Below are 16,731 nucleotides of genomic sequence, written 5' to 3'. Positions count from 1 at the left end.
ACCAAGTAACTGGCTGTAATCAGTCACTGCAAGGGGATGCAGAATTTGGTTAACCAAATGTTCTGCTTATTTGAGATGCCTCGTGGCATCTGAGGACAACCAGATTTCAGAAAATTAAAATACAATCAGATAGACTCCACGGCGCGCACGGGCTCCCACACATGAGGCCGAATGGCAGCTCAGCGCGTGGTTCACGATTCCAGCAGTGCTCGAGGATCCGGATGGCCTCGGGGTGCTGATTCTTGTCAGTCACCTTTCCATTACAGCCGTCCGCAGGAAGGGCTGGCGTGTTAAGAGTTCCCGCTGATGGAACGTCAGATAAACTGCCTCTTAGAATGGCTTATGTATGTTTAAAATGAAAAATGTGTGTCTTACAAGTGTTCCGTGAAAGCGTTGAGGTTTTGAGAAATGGCTTGCCAGCTCCCGCAAATGCCATGAGCGTGTTTTAATTCTGCATCGTTTTCGCCAGTAACAACAAAGACAGATCCAATCGAAAGTGACTGAGGTTTAGTAGCCAGGTGGGTCTCTAACTGGATTGCCCACCTGCGTGGAGGGGAAGAGCTCCGCGGTGTCTCCAGCAGGCCCTGCGCTTTAGCCCACCCGGCACGTCACTCCGTGTCACTGGAACCCACCTAGGTGTCCGCTTTCCCCCACCATCTCGGGTGGCCTTATCCACTGCTGTTCCAGGTACCTGGCACCTGACCTGTCAGGGAAAGAACCATGTTTCCGGAAGAGCCAAGTTTTAGAGTTTCCAAAATCACAGTTATGGGGATGCACAGAACCTGTAGAAAAATTGAAATATCCCCAGAGACTGAGCGGGGAGGCCAGCTCACGAACCACTCTGTGCACCTTGCTAAGGAGTTAGGACATTGTCCTGCAGGCGATGAAGAGCCATTGACGGATAGGAAATAGGACATAGGATCAGACTTATGTTCTAGAAGGATCCTGTGACTGCTTCCCAGAGATTGGATCACCGTGGAATCTGAAAGCTAGGGTAGCATTTTATCCAGTCCACTTCTCCCTGGGTGCTCAACTGCGGCTGTAATTTTGCCACCGGGGTCCAGGAAGAACTACAGTATCTAGTTTTTTCCATACACCTTTTCCCACATCTTAATGAAACTGGTGTCTCACTATAAGCTTTGGCTGTGTTCAAATCAGAGTCAGCCGTTCTCTGGTCTCCAATGCTATTTTTGCTCTTGACTCTCCTTCTCAGAACCCTGAACTTAACCTTTCTTCTTGTTCTGCTGGAATTCTGGCCTTCCTGAGAGATTTGCTAGCAGACAAGAAGACTTCCATAAGGTCCAAGCGTAACCTGCCTGGAGAGTCACAGACAGAGCAATGGCAGGGTCTCCACCTCCACACACACCCCCAAAAAAGAAATAAGCCACATGGAAAAAAGTTTGTGAACGAACCTGTGAACTGGAATGGAGCTAGAAGAAATCCAGTGGCTAGGGTGTAGATTTTAGACAGGCACAGCAGAAAGGCCCCACACCCAGGACAGGAGGCTTTGTCTGTGTCACCTCCTGACATGCAGCCCATGTTCAATGAGGGTCCCCTTGAAAAGAAGTAGGAGACCTTAGAAAGTGGCTGTCATTTCCAGCACTTGTTTCCTGGCTCTCTTTCTAAAGAAACGGAGCATACTCCTAAAGCTGATCCACTACGAGGAGAACAGGATTTGCAAAGAGCCCAGGCTCTGGACCTGGAGTGGCCAGATCCAAGTCTGCACTCCACCTCCTTACAAGACCTTGGCCAAGCCCTTAAATCTCTTTGTGTTCTACTTTATTCATGTACCAACTAGTTCCTACTCACGGGGTCATTGTCAGAGGAAAGGGGAGGGGCGCTTACTTACCCCTTTGCAGGCAACACAGGCAAGGTTCCCGAAATTGTTACTATCTTTTTATTCCCTGGGCTTCATTGCCCCACATCTCCCCCAGTTCAAAGATACAGGGAAGAGCATTTCTGATAGAGTAAAGGTTGTGGGCAAAGGCACAGAGAGACAGGTGGATGATGGAGCTCTCTGGCTCTGTGGGCCAAGCCCCTCCTGCAGGGCAGGTGCAGTGCTGGGCGCCAATGCTCCGCTTGGGCATTTGTTAAGCACACCAGTGAGGATTTGCTGAGCACCTACCATGTACCAGGTCCTGAAGGAACAGAACAAAATTAGACCCAATGCCTGCTCATCTCACACCTCTAACCATGCCCTGAAAAGTATCGTCCAGGGTGCCCATATTGAAAATCCCTGTGCTATTCACAGACAGATGGGTGCCAGCTGCAGCAGCTGCCCCGGGCACTGGATAGTTCTGGGCACCAAGCCCCCCCACCCCCCCACACACACACTTCTTCCAGCCTGACAGAGGCTCATTTGTGTCCTACTGGTTGTTGGTGTGGTAGGGAATCCAGAAGGGCCCTGCCAGGCCCAGCCAGCCTGTCCGAGAAGCCCACCAGCTTCCCCAGGATGGCCCCCCTTCCATCATTTGGCCCTTTCCTTCTCCGTCCCCATAGCCCTGGGACCCAGCCAGCTTGGTTTCCTCCCAGTGTTCTGATCCCCATCCTTGTCTCTTGGGGTTTCCTCAGTCTATGCAATGTGTCTTTCTTAAAAGAGAGACTAAAAAGTAGCCCTTGGCATAAACACTTCCACGTCTGGGAATTTAATCCCATGGAAATCTAGCCTACCCATACATGGGAAGGTAAATGTGCAAGGATGCTCATAGCTCAGTATCTGTAAGGAGGTGGGTGGGAGGGAAGCAAACACCCTAAATGTCCATCCCTAGGGGATTGGCTCTGTCCATTCCCTGGGATCCCATGTAGCCATTAGCAGGATGAAGTCTACTTGTATGTGCTGATGAGACAGATGAGTGGAATAGATCACTGCATAAAAAAGTCATGGACATACATGTTCCCAGTTGTGTAATAAAGGTGAATATAAGTATGATAGCATCTGCTTCATAGGTTGTCAGGAGGCCTGAGTGGGTTAGCAGATGCAGAGGGCTGAGGAAAGGGGCCCCTCCTGTAGGCCCTCCAGTGTTAGATGCTCTTATTACTGTTGTTCTTGCTGTGGATGAAGCTTCAGAGTGTTCAATTTAGAAGCACAGGAAAGGGTTACGTTTGGCCTCCCCACCCCACCCCCCATCATGATTTCCTATACTCTTGGACTCCTCCTAACAGAACAGAGTATGACATCTCCCCTTGGTCCCGTGGCTCTCAGCAGACCCACATGCCAGCAGCTCACATTGGTTTTCCTGGGACCATCTGATTTTCAAACTAAAATGTGTGTGTTCTTGACACCCAACCAGGACAGTTGACCACTCTCCATAGGCCCCTGGTGGTACAGGTGCTTTAGGAAGCACACAGACAAGGAGTCGTCATTGCTTTTCACATGTAACAGGAAAGGAGAACATAAAAATTGTGGATCAGAGGCACTTGGGTGGCCCAGTCAGTTGAGTGTCGGCCTTCAGCCCAGCTCCATGATCCCAGGGTCTTGGGATCGAGTTCCGCAGCATGCTCCCTGCTTTGAGGAGAGCCTGCCTCCTCTCTTTCTTTCTTTCTCTCTCTCTCTCTCTCTCTCTCTCATAAATTAAATAAATAAATAAATAAATAAATAAATAAATAAATAAATAAATAAAATCTTAAAAATAGTACATCAGAATTCCTCATCTTCAGAAAGGAAATTCTGGCACTTACTATGACATGGATTGCATCTCAAGAACATCATGCCAAGGGGGAAAATAAAAAGCTAGTCATAAAAAGGCAAATATAGTCCAGTCCCACTTGCCTGAGGTTCCTGGAGTTTGCCTCCTCCGTGAATTTATTCACAGAGGCAGGAAGTAGGATGCTGGTTCCCAGGGGCCAGGGGCAGTGGGGACCCGGGGAGCTCTTGTTTACGGCCTTCAGAGGTTCAGTTTCAAGAGATGAAAAGTGTTCCGGAGATAGATGGTGGTGATGATTGCAGAATAGTATGAAGGTACTTCATACAACTGAACTGTACCCTTAGAAGTGGTTAAGATGGCAAATCTTTATGTTATGTGTATTTTACCGCCATTTAAGATTTGAAAAAACGTACATCAGATACTACAAATATGGTTGCATGGGGTAAAGCTAAAGTAGCATTTCAATTCAATGTACATATGAAACAACTGTGCGGATGAGACGCTAGGGGAAGACGCAGGGGAAATTCAGCGTATCCAGAGCTCAGATGGAAGGCGCCTCCACCCTCTCCAGCCCCGGCTTGCCCGGCACCACAGTCCTCCCTCCCTCCCTCCCTCCCTGCCACTCGTGCCTGTGTCTGCTGCTCATATAGCCCACCCACTGCACCCATGGAGGCTCCATCCGGTGCCCTCTGGACTTTGCCCATACCCGGCAGCATCAGGGGTCGCAGTCCCGAATGCTGACATTCACAAAAACTCTTGTGCTTCGCTTTTGACTTAGCGGTAGTCCTCAGTACCCCTGCCAGATTCTTCCCAGCATCCTATATCCAACCAGCAGGGGTTCTGGGTCACAGCCTAGGGGGGCAGGAGGAATGTAGAACAGCTCACTTGGTTCTGTGTGAGTGCTCTCCAAGTGGAAGCTGGGCCAGCCCCCTCCCCTCCTCATCCTGCCACATGCTGCCGGCAAACAGGTTCAGTCATGACTGGGCTCCAGGGTACTGGAAGGGACCCGAGAGCTGGACCATGCCCCCTCGTCCTGCACATCCCTGTGGCCAGAGCTATTATGCATGTTAGACACACACGATGTTGAGGCGGCCCCCTGGGAGCCCCTTCTAACTCTGACACCAGCTGGGAGACTGTGGCCAAGTGCTTTCTAAGGGGCATTTCCCCAGCCATGCTCTGCAGGGACATCCCCTGGGTCTGACCCTGAGCAAGCTTTCAAAGTTCAAATCTGGTTGGGTCATTATACTGCTGTCTCCAGATCGAAATGTCTTAAGCTTCCGATATTCAAGATGGCAATAATAATACCATTAAATAACAGCTAACATTTATCAAGGGCTTACCACATGCCCGCTGCTACTGCCCTGGTCTTACCGGCGTGACTTTATTTAATAAGCCCCACACCTGAGGCTTACCAAGATGAAAGCAACTTGCTGGAAGTCTAGGCTTTCAGGAATAGGCCTTGGGGAGAAGATGAAGAAGGAAAGAGGAAGAGAATTAACTATCTTATTCATCCCTCACTAAAAGCAGCTCTTCTTAAACTTTAAAGGGCACAAGCATCCCCTGAGAATCTCGTTAAAAAGTGGATTTTGACTCAGTAGGACTTGGGCGGAGCCTGAGATACAGCATTTCTGTTTTTTTTCTTTTTCTTTTGAGATTTATTTATTTGAGAGAGAGAGAAAGAGGGCAAGCGTGGGCAAGGGTAGGGGCAGAGGGAGAGGGAGAAAGAGAAGCAGACTGCCCCCTGAGCAAGGAGCCCCCAATAATGTGGGGCTCGATCCCAGGACCCTGAGATCATGACCTGAGCTGAAATCAAGATTCAGAAGCTCAACCGTGCTACCCAGGCACCCCTGAGGTATACTGTGTTTCTAATAGCAGCGGGTTGATGCTGTTTGTCCAAAGATCAGGCTCTGCTAATAGGGAGGCATCAGAGCACCTCCACCTGGGATGGGGCTCATGCATTCATTCATTCATTCCCTCACTCATTCATTCATTTTTGTTTTACACTCAGCAGTGGCTTTTCTGAGCCTCAGTCACCCATCTGCAAAATAGGAATGAAACTCGCATTTCATAAAGTCTTTATAAATATTAAATGCAATAAAACATGGCAAAAGTCTGCCTCAGGGTCTCGGGCAAGGTGAGCATTTCATAAACGGTGATGGTTCGAGAGCTGTTTTTATCAGTTCTTTTCTTTGATTCATGCCAACAGAGATTTTCACATGGTTCCGGTAAGTTTATTTATATAACAGCAAATTTATTTATTGAAATAAATCCCCTCTTTATCAAAATGAAGCATGTATTTTAACATTTACGTATTTACATATTTCCGCAACGACATCCCAAGTGGCTCTGAAGGCTGCCAATGATGGGCTCAGAGTCACCACCCTGAGTCAGAGGAACAGGCGTGATTGAAGAAACATGTCTTCTAATCATTTCCACGAAAGGTGGAAGGAAATTGTAGAGGCAGGCACAGGTGACGAGCTGTGGGAGCCACTTGGCAAATGACTCCACCAGAAAGGAGGAGTGAGAAGTGGGTGTGGTGGGGAGAGAGAGATTGGCTAGAACTGGGTAAGATGTCAGCAGATTGCAAGCTGTTAATTATCCAAGGAGAACTAAATATTATGTAGGCAATTATAGACAGGCCACTGTAAGCAATAATAGGAAAACATGGGCCCCAGCCGAATTGCGAATGTGTGTCCTCTTGAAGAAAGGCTGGGGAGATGGGTTTTAGCATGCTGATCAGGCTTTCTACTGGGAGGGAGAGCGAGAGCGAGGGGGCCAGGGGCCCCCAGGGAGGGGGCCACAGGGGTCCCCTCGCTCGCCGTCCAGCCAAGCCAGGCACACAGTGCTTTGCTTTGAAAGGCAGCTTCACCCCCGGCTCCGGGCCTGGAATCCGCAGCCCCCCCTCCCTGGGCGCACCTCCCCCCCCCCCCCGCCAAGATGTCATCTTTTGAGACGATTTCATGTGGAAGCATCGCTAAGTAAATTCGCTAAATGCCTATTCATCCCCGTCAGATGGGGACTCGGTGAAGCAGTAAATGTGAAAATGGCCCCAGCTCAGGGCCCTGAAAGGCGCTTTCTGGGGTTGCCAAATGGAGCTGCGGCCGCTGACCCTGGGAGGCCTGAGGCTTCGTGCGCCGGGGGCCCCGGAGCCCCAGCCTGGCCCCTCCAATCCTCCCCCTGAGGCCGCTCAGAGGCCCTGTTTATTATTCCTGCTGCCAGGGACCCATTCAGAGGTTAACTTGTCCCCGTATTCATCAGGACGACAATAATGAACTGTCGCAGAGTGGCGAGGGGTTGGTAAATAGGAACTGCTAAGACGCGGAGATGGAATGGGCCTCTCTATGATTTGGAAAGAGACATCGCTTGCATTTTTTTTTAACGGGCTGATCTCATTCCCATCTCTCCCAGCAACTTCAAGAGGCCCTCTGCCCACAGCTGCCCAGAACTTGGTATGAGGCGCGCGTGGGCTTTACCTTGCAGCGTGCGGGCAGGGTTGTCTGCACAGGAGGTGCACCGTTTTGCAGACACACGTGGGGTTAGCCTTTTGTCTGCGTCCCTGGGATCCATCTCTGTGCACGTCGGCCGGGCTTGGCTTGCTGCGGATGTACTGGGTCTTCCTCAACGCAGGCGCGGGCTTTCTCTGCCGCCACTGGAATGGCTCCCAACAAAGCGGTGTTGATCTCAGTAGTAGGACGGGACATAGGCCGTGCTCATTTTCACTGCAGCGTCTCCTAACTGCTTGATGCCCCCTCCACCGGAATTAGGAGTTAGTCAACATGAGTCACCCAATCACAGAACAGGGGCTTGCAGTGGCGTGGCGCGGGGAGTTGCAGGGAACTGGAAGAGGGATGGGAGTGGGGGGGCGCGCTCAGACCCAATTGTGGGAGGCGGAAGGAACAAAGTATCTTGCATTTATTGCGCACCTACTACATGCCCTTTAAATCCGCTCAGTTATCCGTTCATTATATAAGCGCAGAGCCTACTCTCTGCTGGGCAGCCAGGGGAGTTCAGAGAAGGCCACCACCCGGAGGTTAAATTGCTCGCCCTTGGACATGCAGCTGGGTCAGGAGTGGAGCTGGGACCTGTCTCCAGACCTCTCTGCTTCTAGAGCCCAGGCATTGTTTTCTGAGGCACCCACCTGCCTCCCAAGGTCTGGTGGCCCCCATTCTGGTTCCAGGACCGCCCTTCCTTTCGACTGTCTCCATCCTGTCTCCCACTTTGAAACAATGGTTTTTACTTTACTTCCTTAAGTAGAAATCCCAGGGCAGAGAGGCCTGATGATAAAGGAGCTGTCACTTCAGCACCGTTTACCTGTTTGGGTTTATTCAGCAGAAGAGGCGACTGCATTTCTGGCAGATGGAGACCCGTGTGACTGCCTTTTAAAATACTGTCACAGCTGTATGCACAAGTTGATTAGCTGTGACTACACTGCCTGTGCCGAGATTGATGGCGATAAATTTGGGATAACAATGCTGGGAACGACGTCATCTGTTTGGATCATGCCACTTATTTTTCAAAGCGCTCTCAATCAGTAGCCCAGTGGCTATCGAGGACTGGGTGTTCATTCATCCAACAACCCTTCATGTAGCTCCTACTATGTGCCAGTGAGGAGCAAGTCCCACTAGGTTCTGTCCTTATGGAGCTTACATTGCAGTATAAGCAAATTTAACATCTAGTAATGGAAACAGAGGCATGTGATAAAGGTGGGGGTGGGGGAGGCAGATGCTACTCTAGGTTGGGTGGCCGGAAAAGGCCTCTCTGAAGAGATGACATTTGGCAGGAGACCCGAATGACAACAGCATGTCAGACCTGGAAAGTACAAGGCAGAGTCTCCCAGGTACAGCAGGTGCAAAGGCCCTGAGGTTGCTAAGTACCTGGCATCAAGCCACACACCAATGATTTCATGTTTGCCAAGCCCAGCACTGGGCACTAGAGATTCTAGAACACCCAAGGCACCATGCTTATCCTCAAAGAGTTCACAGGTTATGGAATACAGAGGGTACAAACACACTGATGTTCCTTTTTAACATATGTGTGGTAAGTCCATAGTCTCTGGAGGACACTGACCTTCCTCTGGGTTTGTTTCCACAGGACGAATGACCAGCTCGTGGCATTTCTGTCCCGATACCGAGATATGAATTTCCTGAAGTCACATGGCCGGGACAACGCAAGGTCAGTACATCCTCCCCCTACCCTTGTGCAAAATGGAAATGAAGATCTGGGTAATCATTTTGGGCCTTCCTTCCAGGCTGGTTTGATGCAGCCAGAGGGAAACAGAGGGTGGGAGAAAGCTTAGGTTGGCCTCCGCCCCTTCCATGTAAGACCTGAAGTGGTCTCTCCAGTTAGACAAGGACAGGGATCATAGGAAATGCATCTCCTTGCGTGATAGCCCTTTACACCTTTTTTCTGAGCACTTTCCTGAGTCCATTAGCTCATTACGGCAACCCTTTGTGGTAAGTAGGGCAGCCATTGTTAATCTCCACTTTATTGCTGGGAAGACTGAGGCCTATAGTTTAAATGATGGCCTCAGATCATTGGGGTCTACGATTTGGGGCCATCACTGGTCAGCCAGTCATTCAGCAGATATTTGACCAGTGCCAAGCACATGCCAGGCACTCTTCTAAAGGTAAACAGGACAGAAATCCTCATTCTCATGGAATTTACCTCCTAGTAAGAAAAAATGTCACTCCAGCACAGAGTTGACTCCCTCCCTGTGCCCGCACCAGTGCCTCACTCTTGCTGCCCCAGACTTGAGTAGGGTTTTGAGGCACCAGAACCCCGATATGAGTCCATTGAGCCAAGCCAAATAGCTTTGAGCCAAGTCTATGGCTCTGTGGCCAGAGATCAGCTCTAGAAGGGATTCAGTCTTGAGCGCCCCCTGTAGGGGATATCGCAGGATCGGCCTCGCCATCCCAATGGCAAACACCATTAAAAAAAAAAAAAAAATCCAACCCAGGATCACTCTGACATGCTAGAGACTTCTCTAGCCTTGAACTCAGACCATAACCTGGCAGCACATGGGATCATTTTAGTGCGTTCAAGTGTTTTGTTTGGGCCTGGTATTGGTTTTGTTTTGTTCTGCTTTCATTCAAGTGCTTCATTTGAAAATGAGTAGCCCCCTGTAAAAATAGCACTGTTTCCCATGAACATGCAGATTCCAGCTCATCTTAAAGACCCCAGTGTCCACTAACACTGGGCCTGAGTTTTCTCGTTGGATGCTCTCACCTGGTTGATAGACAGAGCCTGTGGTCCTCCAGGTCACCATGGTCCTCACCTGCCCGCCCCCTTCCCTCCCCAGCCTCCACTGGCCTTTCGGTTTGCAATCTGTGCTTCATGGCTTCTCTCCCAGTGCTGACCAAGGCGTCATTTTGGCTAGCTCTGTAACTCAGTTAGCTTAGTTATCTGCAGCCCAGGGAGGGTCAAAAAGCAAGCAGTGAGCTTCATCTCCCCAGCTCCCGAGATGTAAACCCAGAATCCTTTGTTGTGTCACTTCCTAAATTTTAACTTTGATTTCATCCAGCTGTTTATAGACTGTGCCTATCCTCCCGATGGCCTGCATTTTTTTATGTTTAAAAGGCACCCCCAGCCTTGAAGATGCTCTGTAAATCAGCACAGATTCACATAAACATGTTTCAGCTGCAAAGCCTAGAGAGGCCTGGAGAAACACAAGAATGATGGCCATTGTGTGTTGTGCCCTGCCCCCACTGACCCTTTTCCTACAGGATCCAGTCTTAGAGCCACTCAATGCAAATATAAGAACTATTATCCCCATTTGTCAGGAAAAGGAAGGGAGTCTTTGGGAGACTACTGATTTCCCCAAAGAAATCAGACACAACTGGTAAGGGCTAGAATCCAAACCCTCCCAGTTCTATGGCCCCAAAGCCCAGGTAGAGCAAGGTGGAGCTGAACGAGATTCCATGCAGGTGTTAGTTATCAAAACTGGCCCAGATGTTGGTGTCTAGGCCCTTAGGTAGAAACTGAAGACCCTTCTTCCCCTGCCAGTAACCCCGTAATATGTGTTATGTACAAAGTTGTGTCATGAGAAAGGAGCACCCCATAACTTGATAGACTTGGGTCTAAATTACATCCACCCGAGTATTGTTCCAGGCTAGTCAGTATTTATTCTCTGTCCTCTATTTCTAGGCCCTGTGCTTTGGACTGTGGACAGCACAGGGGTTAAAATCATGAGCTTTGAGGTTGTGCCTCCTGGATTCGAGTCCTGCTCTGTAATGTGCTAGCTGTGTTGCATTAGACAGGTGGCTGAACTTCTCTGAGCCTAGACTGGTGGCTTAACCTCTCTGAGCCTGTTTCCTTATCTGCGTAATAGCAATATTAATAGACCTAGAGTCACAGGGTTGAGAGGATTCAGTGGATGCTGCATATAAAGCATGCAGCATTTAGGAAATGCCCTATTTGATGATGGTGATGATGAGGATGTTGACGTCCAAGGCCATGAGAAGCCTAGGACAAAAATATTGCTGAAAAAATAAATAGTGGTGTTTGGGCCAAAGTTGTGCCTCTGATGTGTGACTACATTCTGTCTAGTTGATGTGCATCAGTAGTTGACAGGTAATACCCAAATGGCACAGGACACGATGAAGGGTCAGGCTAAGATGTTGATCACACCTCCTCCTAAAACTCAAGGCTCTCTGAACAGAAAACCTCACGAGTTCTGCTGCCCATGAATGAGCCCTTGGCTGGTTTTCTCTTACTTAGATGGATGAAGGGCACTAATTCAGTATTAATTTCATAGTAAAATGAGCCATCACCTGCCACCCTCTCCCCCTGTCAGTGGAGGCCTTACCTGCTGCATGAGCCAACCTAGACAGTGCACATCTTCTCTTATCCCCGCCCCAGGGTGCAGAGCTGGCCACAGCTTTGGCTCCAGCCCCTGTGCACGTCGTGTGTTACAAAGCCACTCTTGGTGGCAGATGACAGAAACCCAGCTTAACCTAGACTAAGTAAAGGAAGCTAATGGAAAGAGAACATTCATGTCTAACTTCACACAGGGCTGAATCAGTCACTTCAAATGATAGCATCAAGCCCAGACTCCATTAGTTTTTTTCTTTTCCTTTTGTGGGTTTGGTTTTTTGTTTTGGTTTTGGGTTTTTTTGTTTTGTTTTGTTTTGTTTTGGCTGTTTAATTATTTACTATTATTCCTGGAGAGGGCTAGAGAGAAATGAATACATCAAATAGCCAAGTAGTTCAATGGCAGGATCTTTTTTCTTTTTCTTTTTTAATTGGGATATAATTGACGTAACATTGTATTAGCTCCAGGTGTAAGACATAATGATTCGTTGTTTGTATATATTGCAAAATAATCACCCTAAGTCTAGTTATCATCCATCGCTGTGCATAGTTACATTTTTTTCCTCATGATGAGAACTTCTAAGATCTGCTTTCTTAGCAGCTTTCAAATATACAATATGGTATTTTCGACTGTACGTCACATCCCCAGGACGTGTGTATTTTACAGCTAGACATTTGTACTTTGTGACTACCTCCTTACCTTCTGTTGGTTCCAGTTTCCTTTGTGTTGGTTTGGTTTTCTGCCTCCAGATGGTGACCCTCTGCAACTTACTAGCCTCATTTTACAGATGGAAACAGAGAGGTTGAGTGACTTGCTTAAGCCCATACAGGATAGGGCAAGGACTCAAACCCAAGTCAGTGTGTCCCCAGAGCCCAAGTTTGCAAGCTGCAAGTGATGCAGCCTGTCTGTGTTCTGGGCCTGCCTTCCTGCAGTATACTAGGTGGCTTCAAGGTAGCCACTCTGCTTCTCTGGGCTTCATTGTCTCCCTTTGAAAAACAAAAGGGATGAACAAGTTGGTCTCCAGAGACCCTTCCCATTCTGATGCTCTGTGCTCTTGGACCAGCCCTTGTAAAAAAAACACTGCGACAAGGGCAAAGAGTTCGAAAGACCAAACAATACAGAGGGGCCAAAGCAAGCGGTGAGATACAAAATAGGCCACGAGGTGCCTCGTTTTTTAATTCCACATGGTTCCTAATTGCAGTGTTGACCTTCTGTGCCCATCTCCAGGCCTTGGCAGCCAATCTGGATTCCCAGCTCCAGCTGCAAAGAGATGGCATAAAGGCAAACGAATATTTTAATAGCTGCCAAATCGGTCCTGACTGTTCCTGTAATTAAATGAAGGGGAGTGTTGTATTCACCGTTTCTCCTTGCTCTCCTCCAAAAATAAAGTAACCAGATACAGCAAAAGACAGGCATCACGGTTACTGTTCTCCCAGTGAGCCTCTGCGGCATGAACAGAAGCAGGTGACCTAAAGTCCACTGTGACCCTCAATGGGCAGGTCCTAGCAGATGTCCCCCCACCCCACTGGAACCCCTGGCTTCTGCTCAGTGAAGCAAGAGATAAGTTTCCCAAATATCTGCAGCCTGGAGGTGGGGGGCCCCTGACATGCACCAGAAAGGGAAAATCCTTTCCATCTGCCAGAACAAGGCTTCCTCTGGGACTTTTCTTGCCTCGATCCACCTGGGCTGTCCAGCTGATTCGAGGAGCCCTTGGCTCTCAGGCTGAGCCCAGGAACACAGTATGGCACAGGGTAGGCGCCCGACTGCTGGTGGCCTGGCACCTGCATCAAAATGCTGCCTCTGTCATGTGACAGCCATAGGACTTTTACAAATGGCTTCAACTCTCCATGCTCCTGTCTCCTAGTCTTTGTAAAATCCGAACAGGAAGGTTGGGACTGTGGAGGACCAAGTGTCCTCCTTGGCCCCAGGAAGGCCCCAAGCCAGGTGCTTTCCACCATGTCAGAGAGTTGCTTTTGCTGGCTCAGGGGTCCATGGCCAGTGGGCAGCAGGGCTGGAATTAGAACCTGCTTCACACTGACTTTCAATATGTGTGTTCTTTTATCACACCCTGATTAGTGACCACATCAGAGAGGACCTGCAGTTTTATGTTCAGGGGTGCAGATGAAAGAGCAAAATTCTAACTTTAATCAGAAGCATCGTTTAAATGCTAGGGGTGGGAAGATCAGATCCTTTCCTACTTTGCAGGGTCAGCCTATCCCAAAGTGTATTCACGATCCATCAATGGTGTGCAAGATGGTTTCAGGGAGTTCATTAACAGGCATACAGGGAAAGTTAGGTATTGATTGTAAGCGTATCAATGAAAATTTATATAATTGATTTCATGATTTCATGGCTCTTATGCTTAGAATGAGACTGAGTTTAAAAAAAAACCCACAAAAAACAGTTGAAGCTATTTAAAGTTGACTTAGAGAAAAATATTAAGGGAGCTTTCCTATAGGTGCTGCATAAAGGACCTGGCACGGAGAATCCAGGCCTGGATTCTAGATGTGTGACCTTGGCTGAGTTACATCAATCATCTGTGTGTCAGTTTCCTTGTCTGTAAAATGGGTATGATGCTAATAAGACCAACCTCCCAAGAGTTGTTATAAGAATTAAATGGGTGAATATAGGGATAAGCATTTTAACTTAGAGATGTTGGTGGTCATGATGATGGAGAAAAATCTTGAAAATGGAATATAAATGATTGACATTTTGGAAGCATTTTCTATAATTCTTACAGAAACAACTAGCATTTGAAATGTAAGAAAGCTCGACCCATCGGAAACTAAGAGGGGTCCCAGTTCCTAGGTCAGAAGTGACATCAGCCAGTTTCTTCTTGTTCTCAGGTCTGTCCCCCCCTCCCCCCCCCTCTAAGCAGCACTCCCCCACTGGGCACCAGAAGGGGAGCTAAAGAGCTTCAGCAGCTCCTTCTCTCTGACATTGAACTAATCTTCAGACCCAAAACTCCCTTGATACATAAACAGGCAACTGTTTAGCCAAAAGTTGGCAAATCCATTGAGAGTCTGGCCAAGAACCTCCTCCAAGCAAATCTGCTCTCAGGAGGCCCTTTGGTGCCAACTTGCTTATCAAGAGATGGGCTCTCTCCCCAGCTGTCTTGTAGCACTATGATTGATGCAAGGAGATAATTAATATCTCATTTCCAATGGGGAAAGCAGATTGCATTTCGCTTTTGCTTTTCTTCAGTTCAACCAGTGAGTTTATCACTGTTTGCATGTTCACTTTATTTAATCCAATTATAGCAGCCATGTCAAAATAAAGCTTAGCATCACAGCAGCACCCACACAAACCGGTGGGCGCATCTCCTTTCTCTGGCCTCCACATGCATTTTGAGGTCAGCTTGGGAACTTTGCTTTTTCTGAAACAATACACATCCAAGTTAGACAAAAGACGAGAAGAAAAGTCTGTTCTACCTCTGAGAGGCAGAGTTTGATTTTTATTTTCTTTGCTTTTTCAGTTCCAAGTTCTCTATGAAGTAAGTGTGCATCGCGTTTAATAACAGAACCAAAGGCAGCAAACACTGTTTTTTAAAATGTCTGAAAAGTTGTAGTATGCTAGTTAGCCCTCATTGGACCTTTAGATTCTTGGAAGTACAAGCTGATGTGGGGACCTGAGCAGCATGAAGACCATGGGCCACCAAGTCAGGGAATTCTAGGTCCCAGGATTTGGGCCCCTGACTCTGCATCTCTTCTCAGGCTTCTTCTTTTTCCCCACCCTTGGATGTCAAACCCAAGTCAACTTTCTCGACACAAGGCAGTAGTGAGAGACATGTGAAGAGTTTCCTGGGTGCCAGGGACTGTCCTAAATGCCTTACAGCAATTACTTCTTTCAAGTCTCAAAACTACCCTATGACATAAATGTGGTCTTATCAGGTCCATTTTCCAGATGGGGACACTGAGGCAAGATTAAGGCAAGGCTGAGATTAAACAGCACACCACTATTAAGTGGGGAAGAAGATGGGAATCCAGGAAGCCTAGCCCTAGGATCTGCACTCCTAGCCACTGTACTATGTTGATCCCCTCAGCATGTTCATTGCAGAACTTCCCACCATGTCCAGTAGATGATACATTCCCTACACTAATTAGGTCAGGATCAGCCTCTCCCGTGGTTGATCTACCAGAATGTGTCAGCAAAACTGACCATGTCCCTGTAGCTCTCACTCCAGCCATCTTGGCCTCTTCCATTCATTGGGCTCTTGCATATACTAGATCGATCCCTTATAAAGCTCTTGTCCACAACTCCTCAGATGACCAATTCCTTCTCATCCTTCACACGGAGCTTAAATGCCACCTTCTCAGTGAGGCCTTTCCCAACAATCTTCATTAAAGATGTCCCTGTCTCTTTATTTTCTGTCCCTCCCCTCTGAGTTTTTCTGTAGAACACTTACCGCAAACAGCTAACTACATGTTAATGTATTTTGTGGTTCTTTGTGTCTATTTACTTAGCTATTAGAGCAAGATTATAGCTGGGTGGCTAAGAGTGCGGAATCCAGAGCCTGATGGCTAAGGTTAGCATCCGACACCTTTGTCCCTAACCAGCTGTATGACCTTGGGGAAATGACTTAGCCTCTCTGTGTCTCTGTTCCTTCATTTGTGAAATGAACCCTCAAAGGGTTGTGGTAAAGACTAAATGAGAAAATATGTATTAAGTGTAAGGAACAGAGTCCAGAAAGTAGCAAGTACTCAATAAATGGTAGGTGTTACTGCTGTATTTTCTCTCTCTCTGGAAGAGGAAAGAAGGGAGAATATTCACCCCCATATTCTCCGCACACATACCGAGAGTATGGAAGATGCTTTCTAGAGCTGCCTAAGGAATGAATGCCCCAGGGATCCTTGTTCTTCCAGATACTGCAGAGTAGAGGCATGATAATTGACTTCAGCCCAGGTCAGGAAGGGACAACAGCTCACCCCAGCCCTGAGAGAAAATGACCAGCAGGGCCCCTTTAGAGCTGCCAGACTAGGTCCCACTGAGCTGGATTTTTGCTGACTTTTAGCCTGGGAAGATGATGTATTACTGCTGCTTGGATGGAATTAGAAAGATGGACATGACACTTTGTCATTTCTACCACCAGAACCATGGGCATTGCTTACTGAAATAATCTGCATGGAGCACCTGGGGGGCTCTGTCGTTTGGGCTTCCAACTCTTGGTTTCGGCTCAGGTCATGATCTCAGGGTCATAGGATGGAGGCCTGCATTGTGCTCTACACCCAGCAGGGAGTCCACTTGAGATTCTCTCCCTCTGCCCCTCCCCCCCAAAAT

The 16,731-nt window shown here is 48.1% G+C and overlaps 1 protein-coding gene across 2 annotated transcripts in view; it reads left to right on the top strand.

Moving 5' to 3' along the window:
* Window positions 1-16,731, top strand: part of XYLT1 (xylosyltransferase 1) — a 303,249-nt gene that overhangs the window by 247,815 nt on the left and 38,703 nt on the right. For both annotated transcript variants that reach the window (XM_041749083.1, XM_041749084.1), the window contains exon 6: window positions 8,736-8,816. In XM_041749083.1, coding sequence (XP_041605017.1) covers window positions 8,736-8,816 — 81 coding nt within the window. The remainder of the gene's footprint in view (window positions 1-8,735; window positions 8,817-16,731) is intronic.

This window comes from Vulpes lagopus, chromosome 3, assembly GCF_018345385.1.
Source record: "Vulpes lagopus strain Blue_001 chromosome 3, ASM1834538v1, whole genome shotgun sequence".
Taxonomy (NCBI): domain Eukaryota; kingdom Metazoa; phylum Chordata; class Mammalia; order Carnivora; family Canidae; genus Vulpes; species Vulpes lagopus.
The sequence above is the reverse complement of the archived record's forward strand: the minus strand, read 5'-3'. Positions and strand labels throughout refer to the sequence as shown.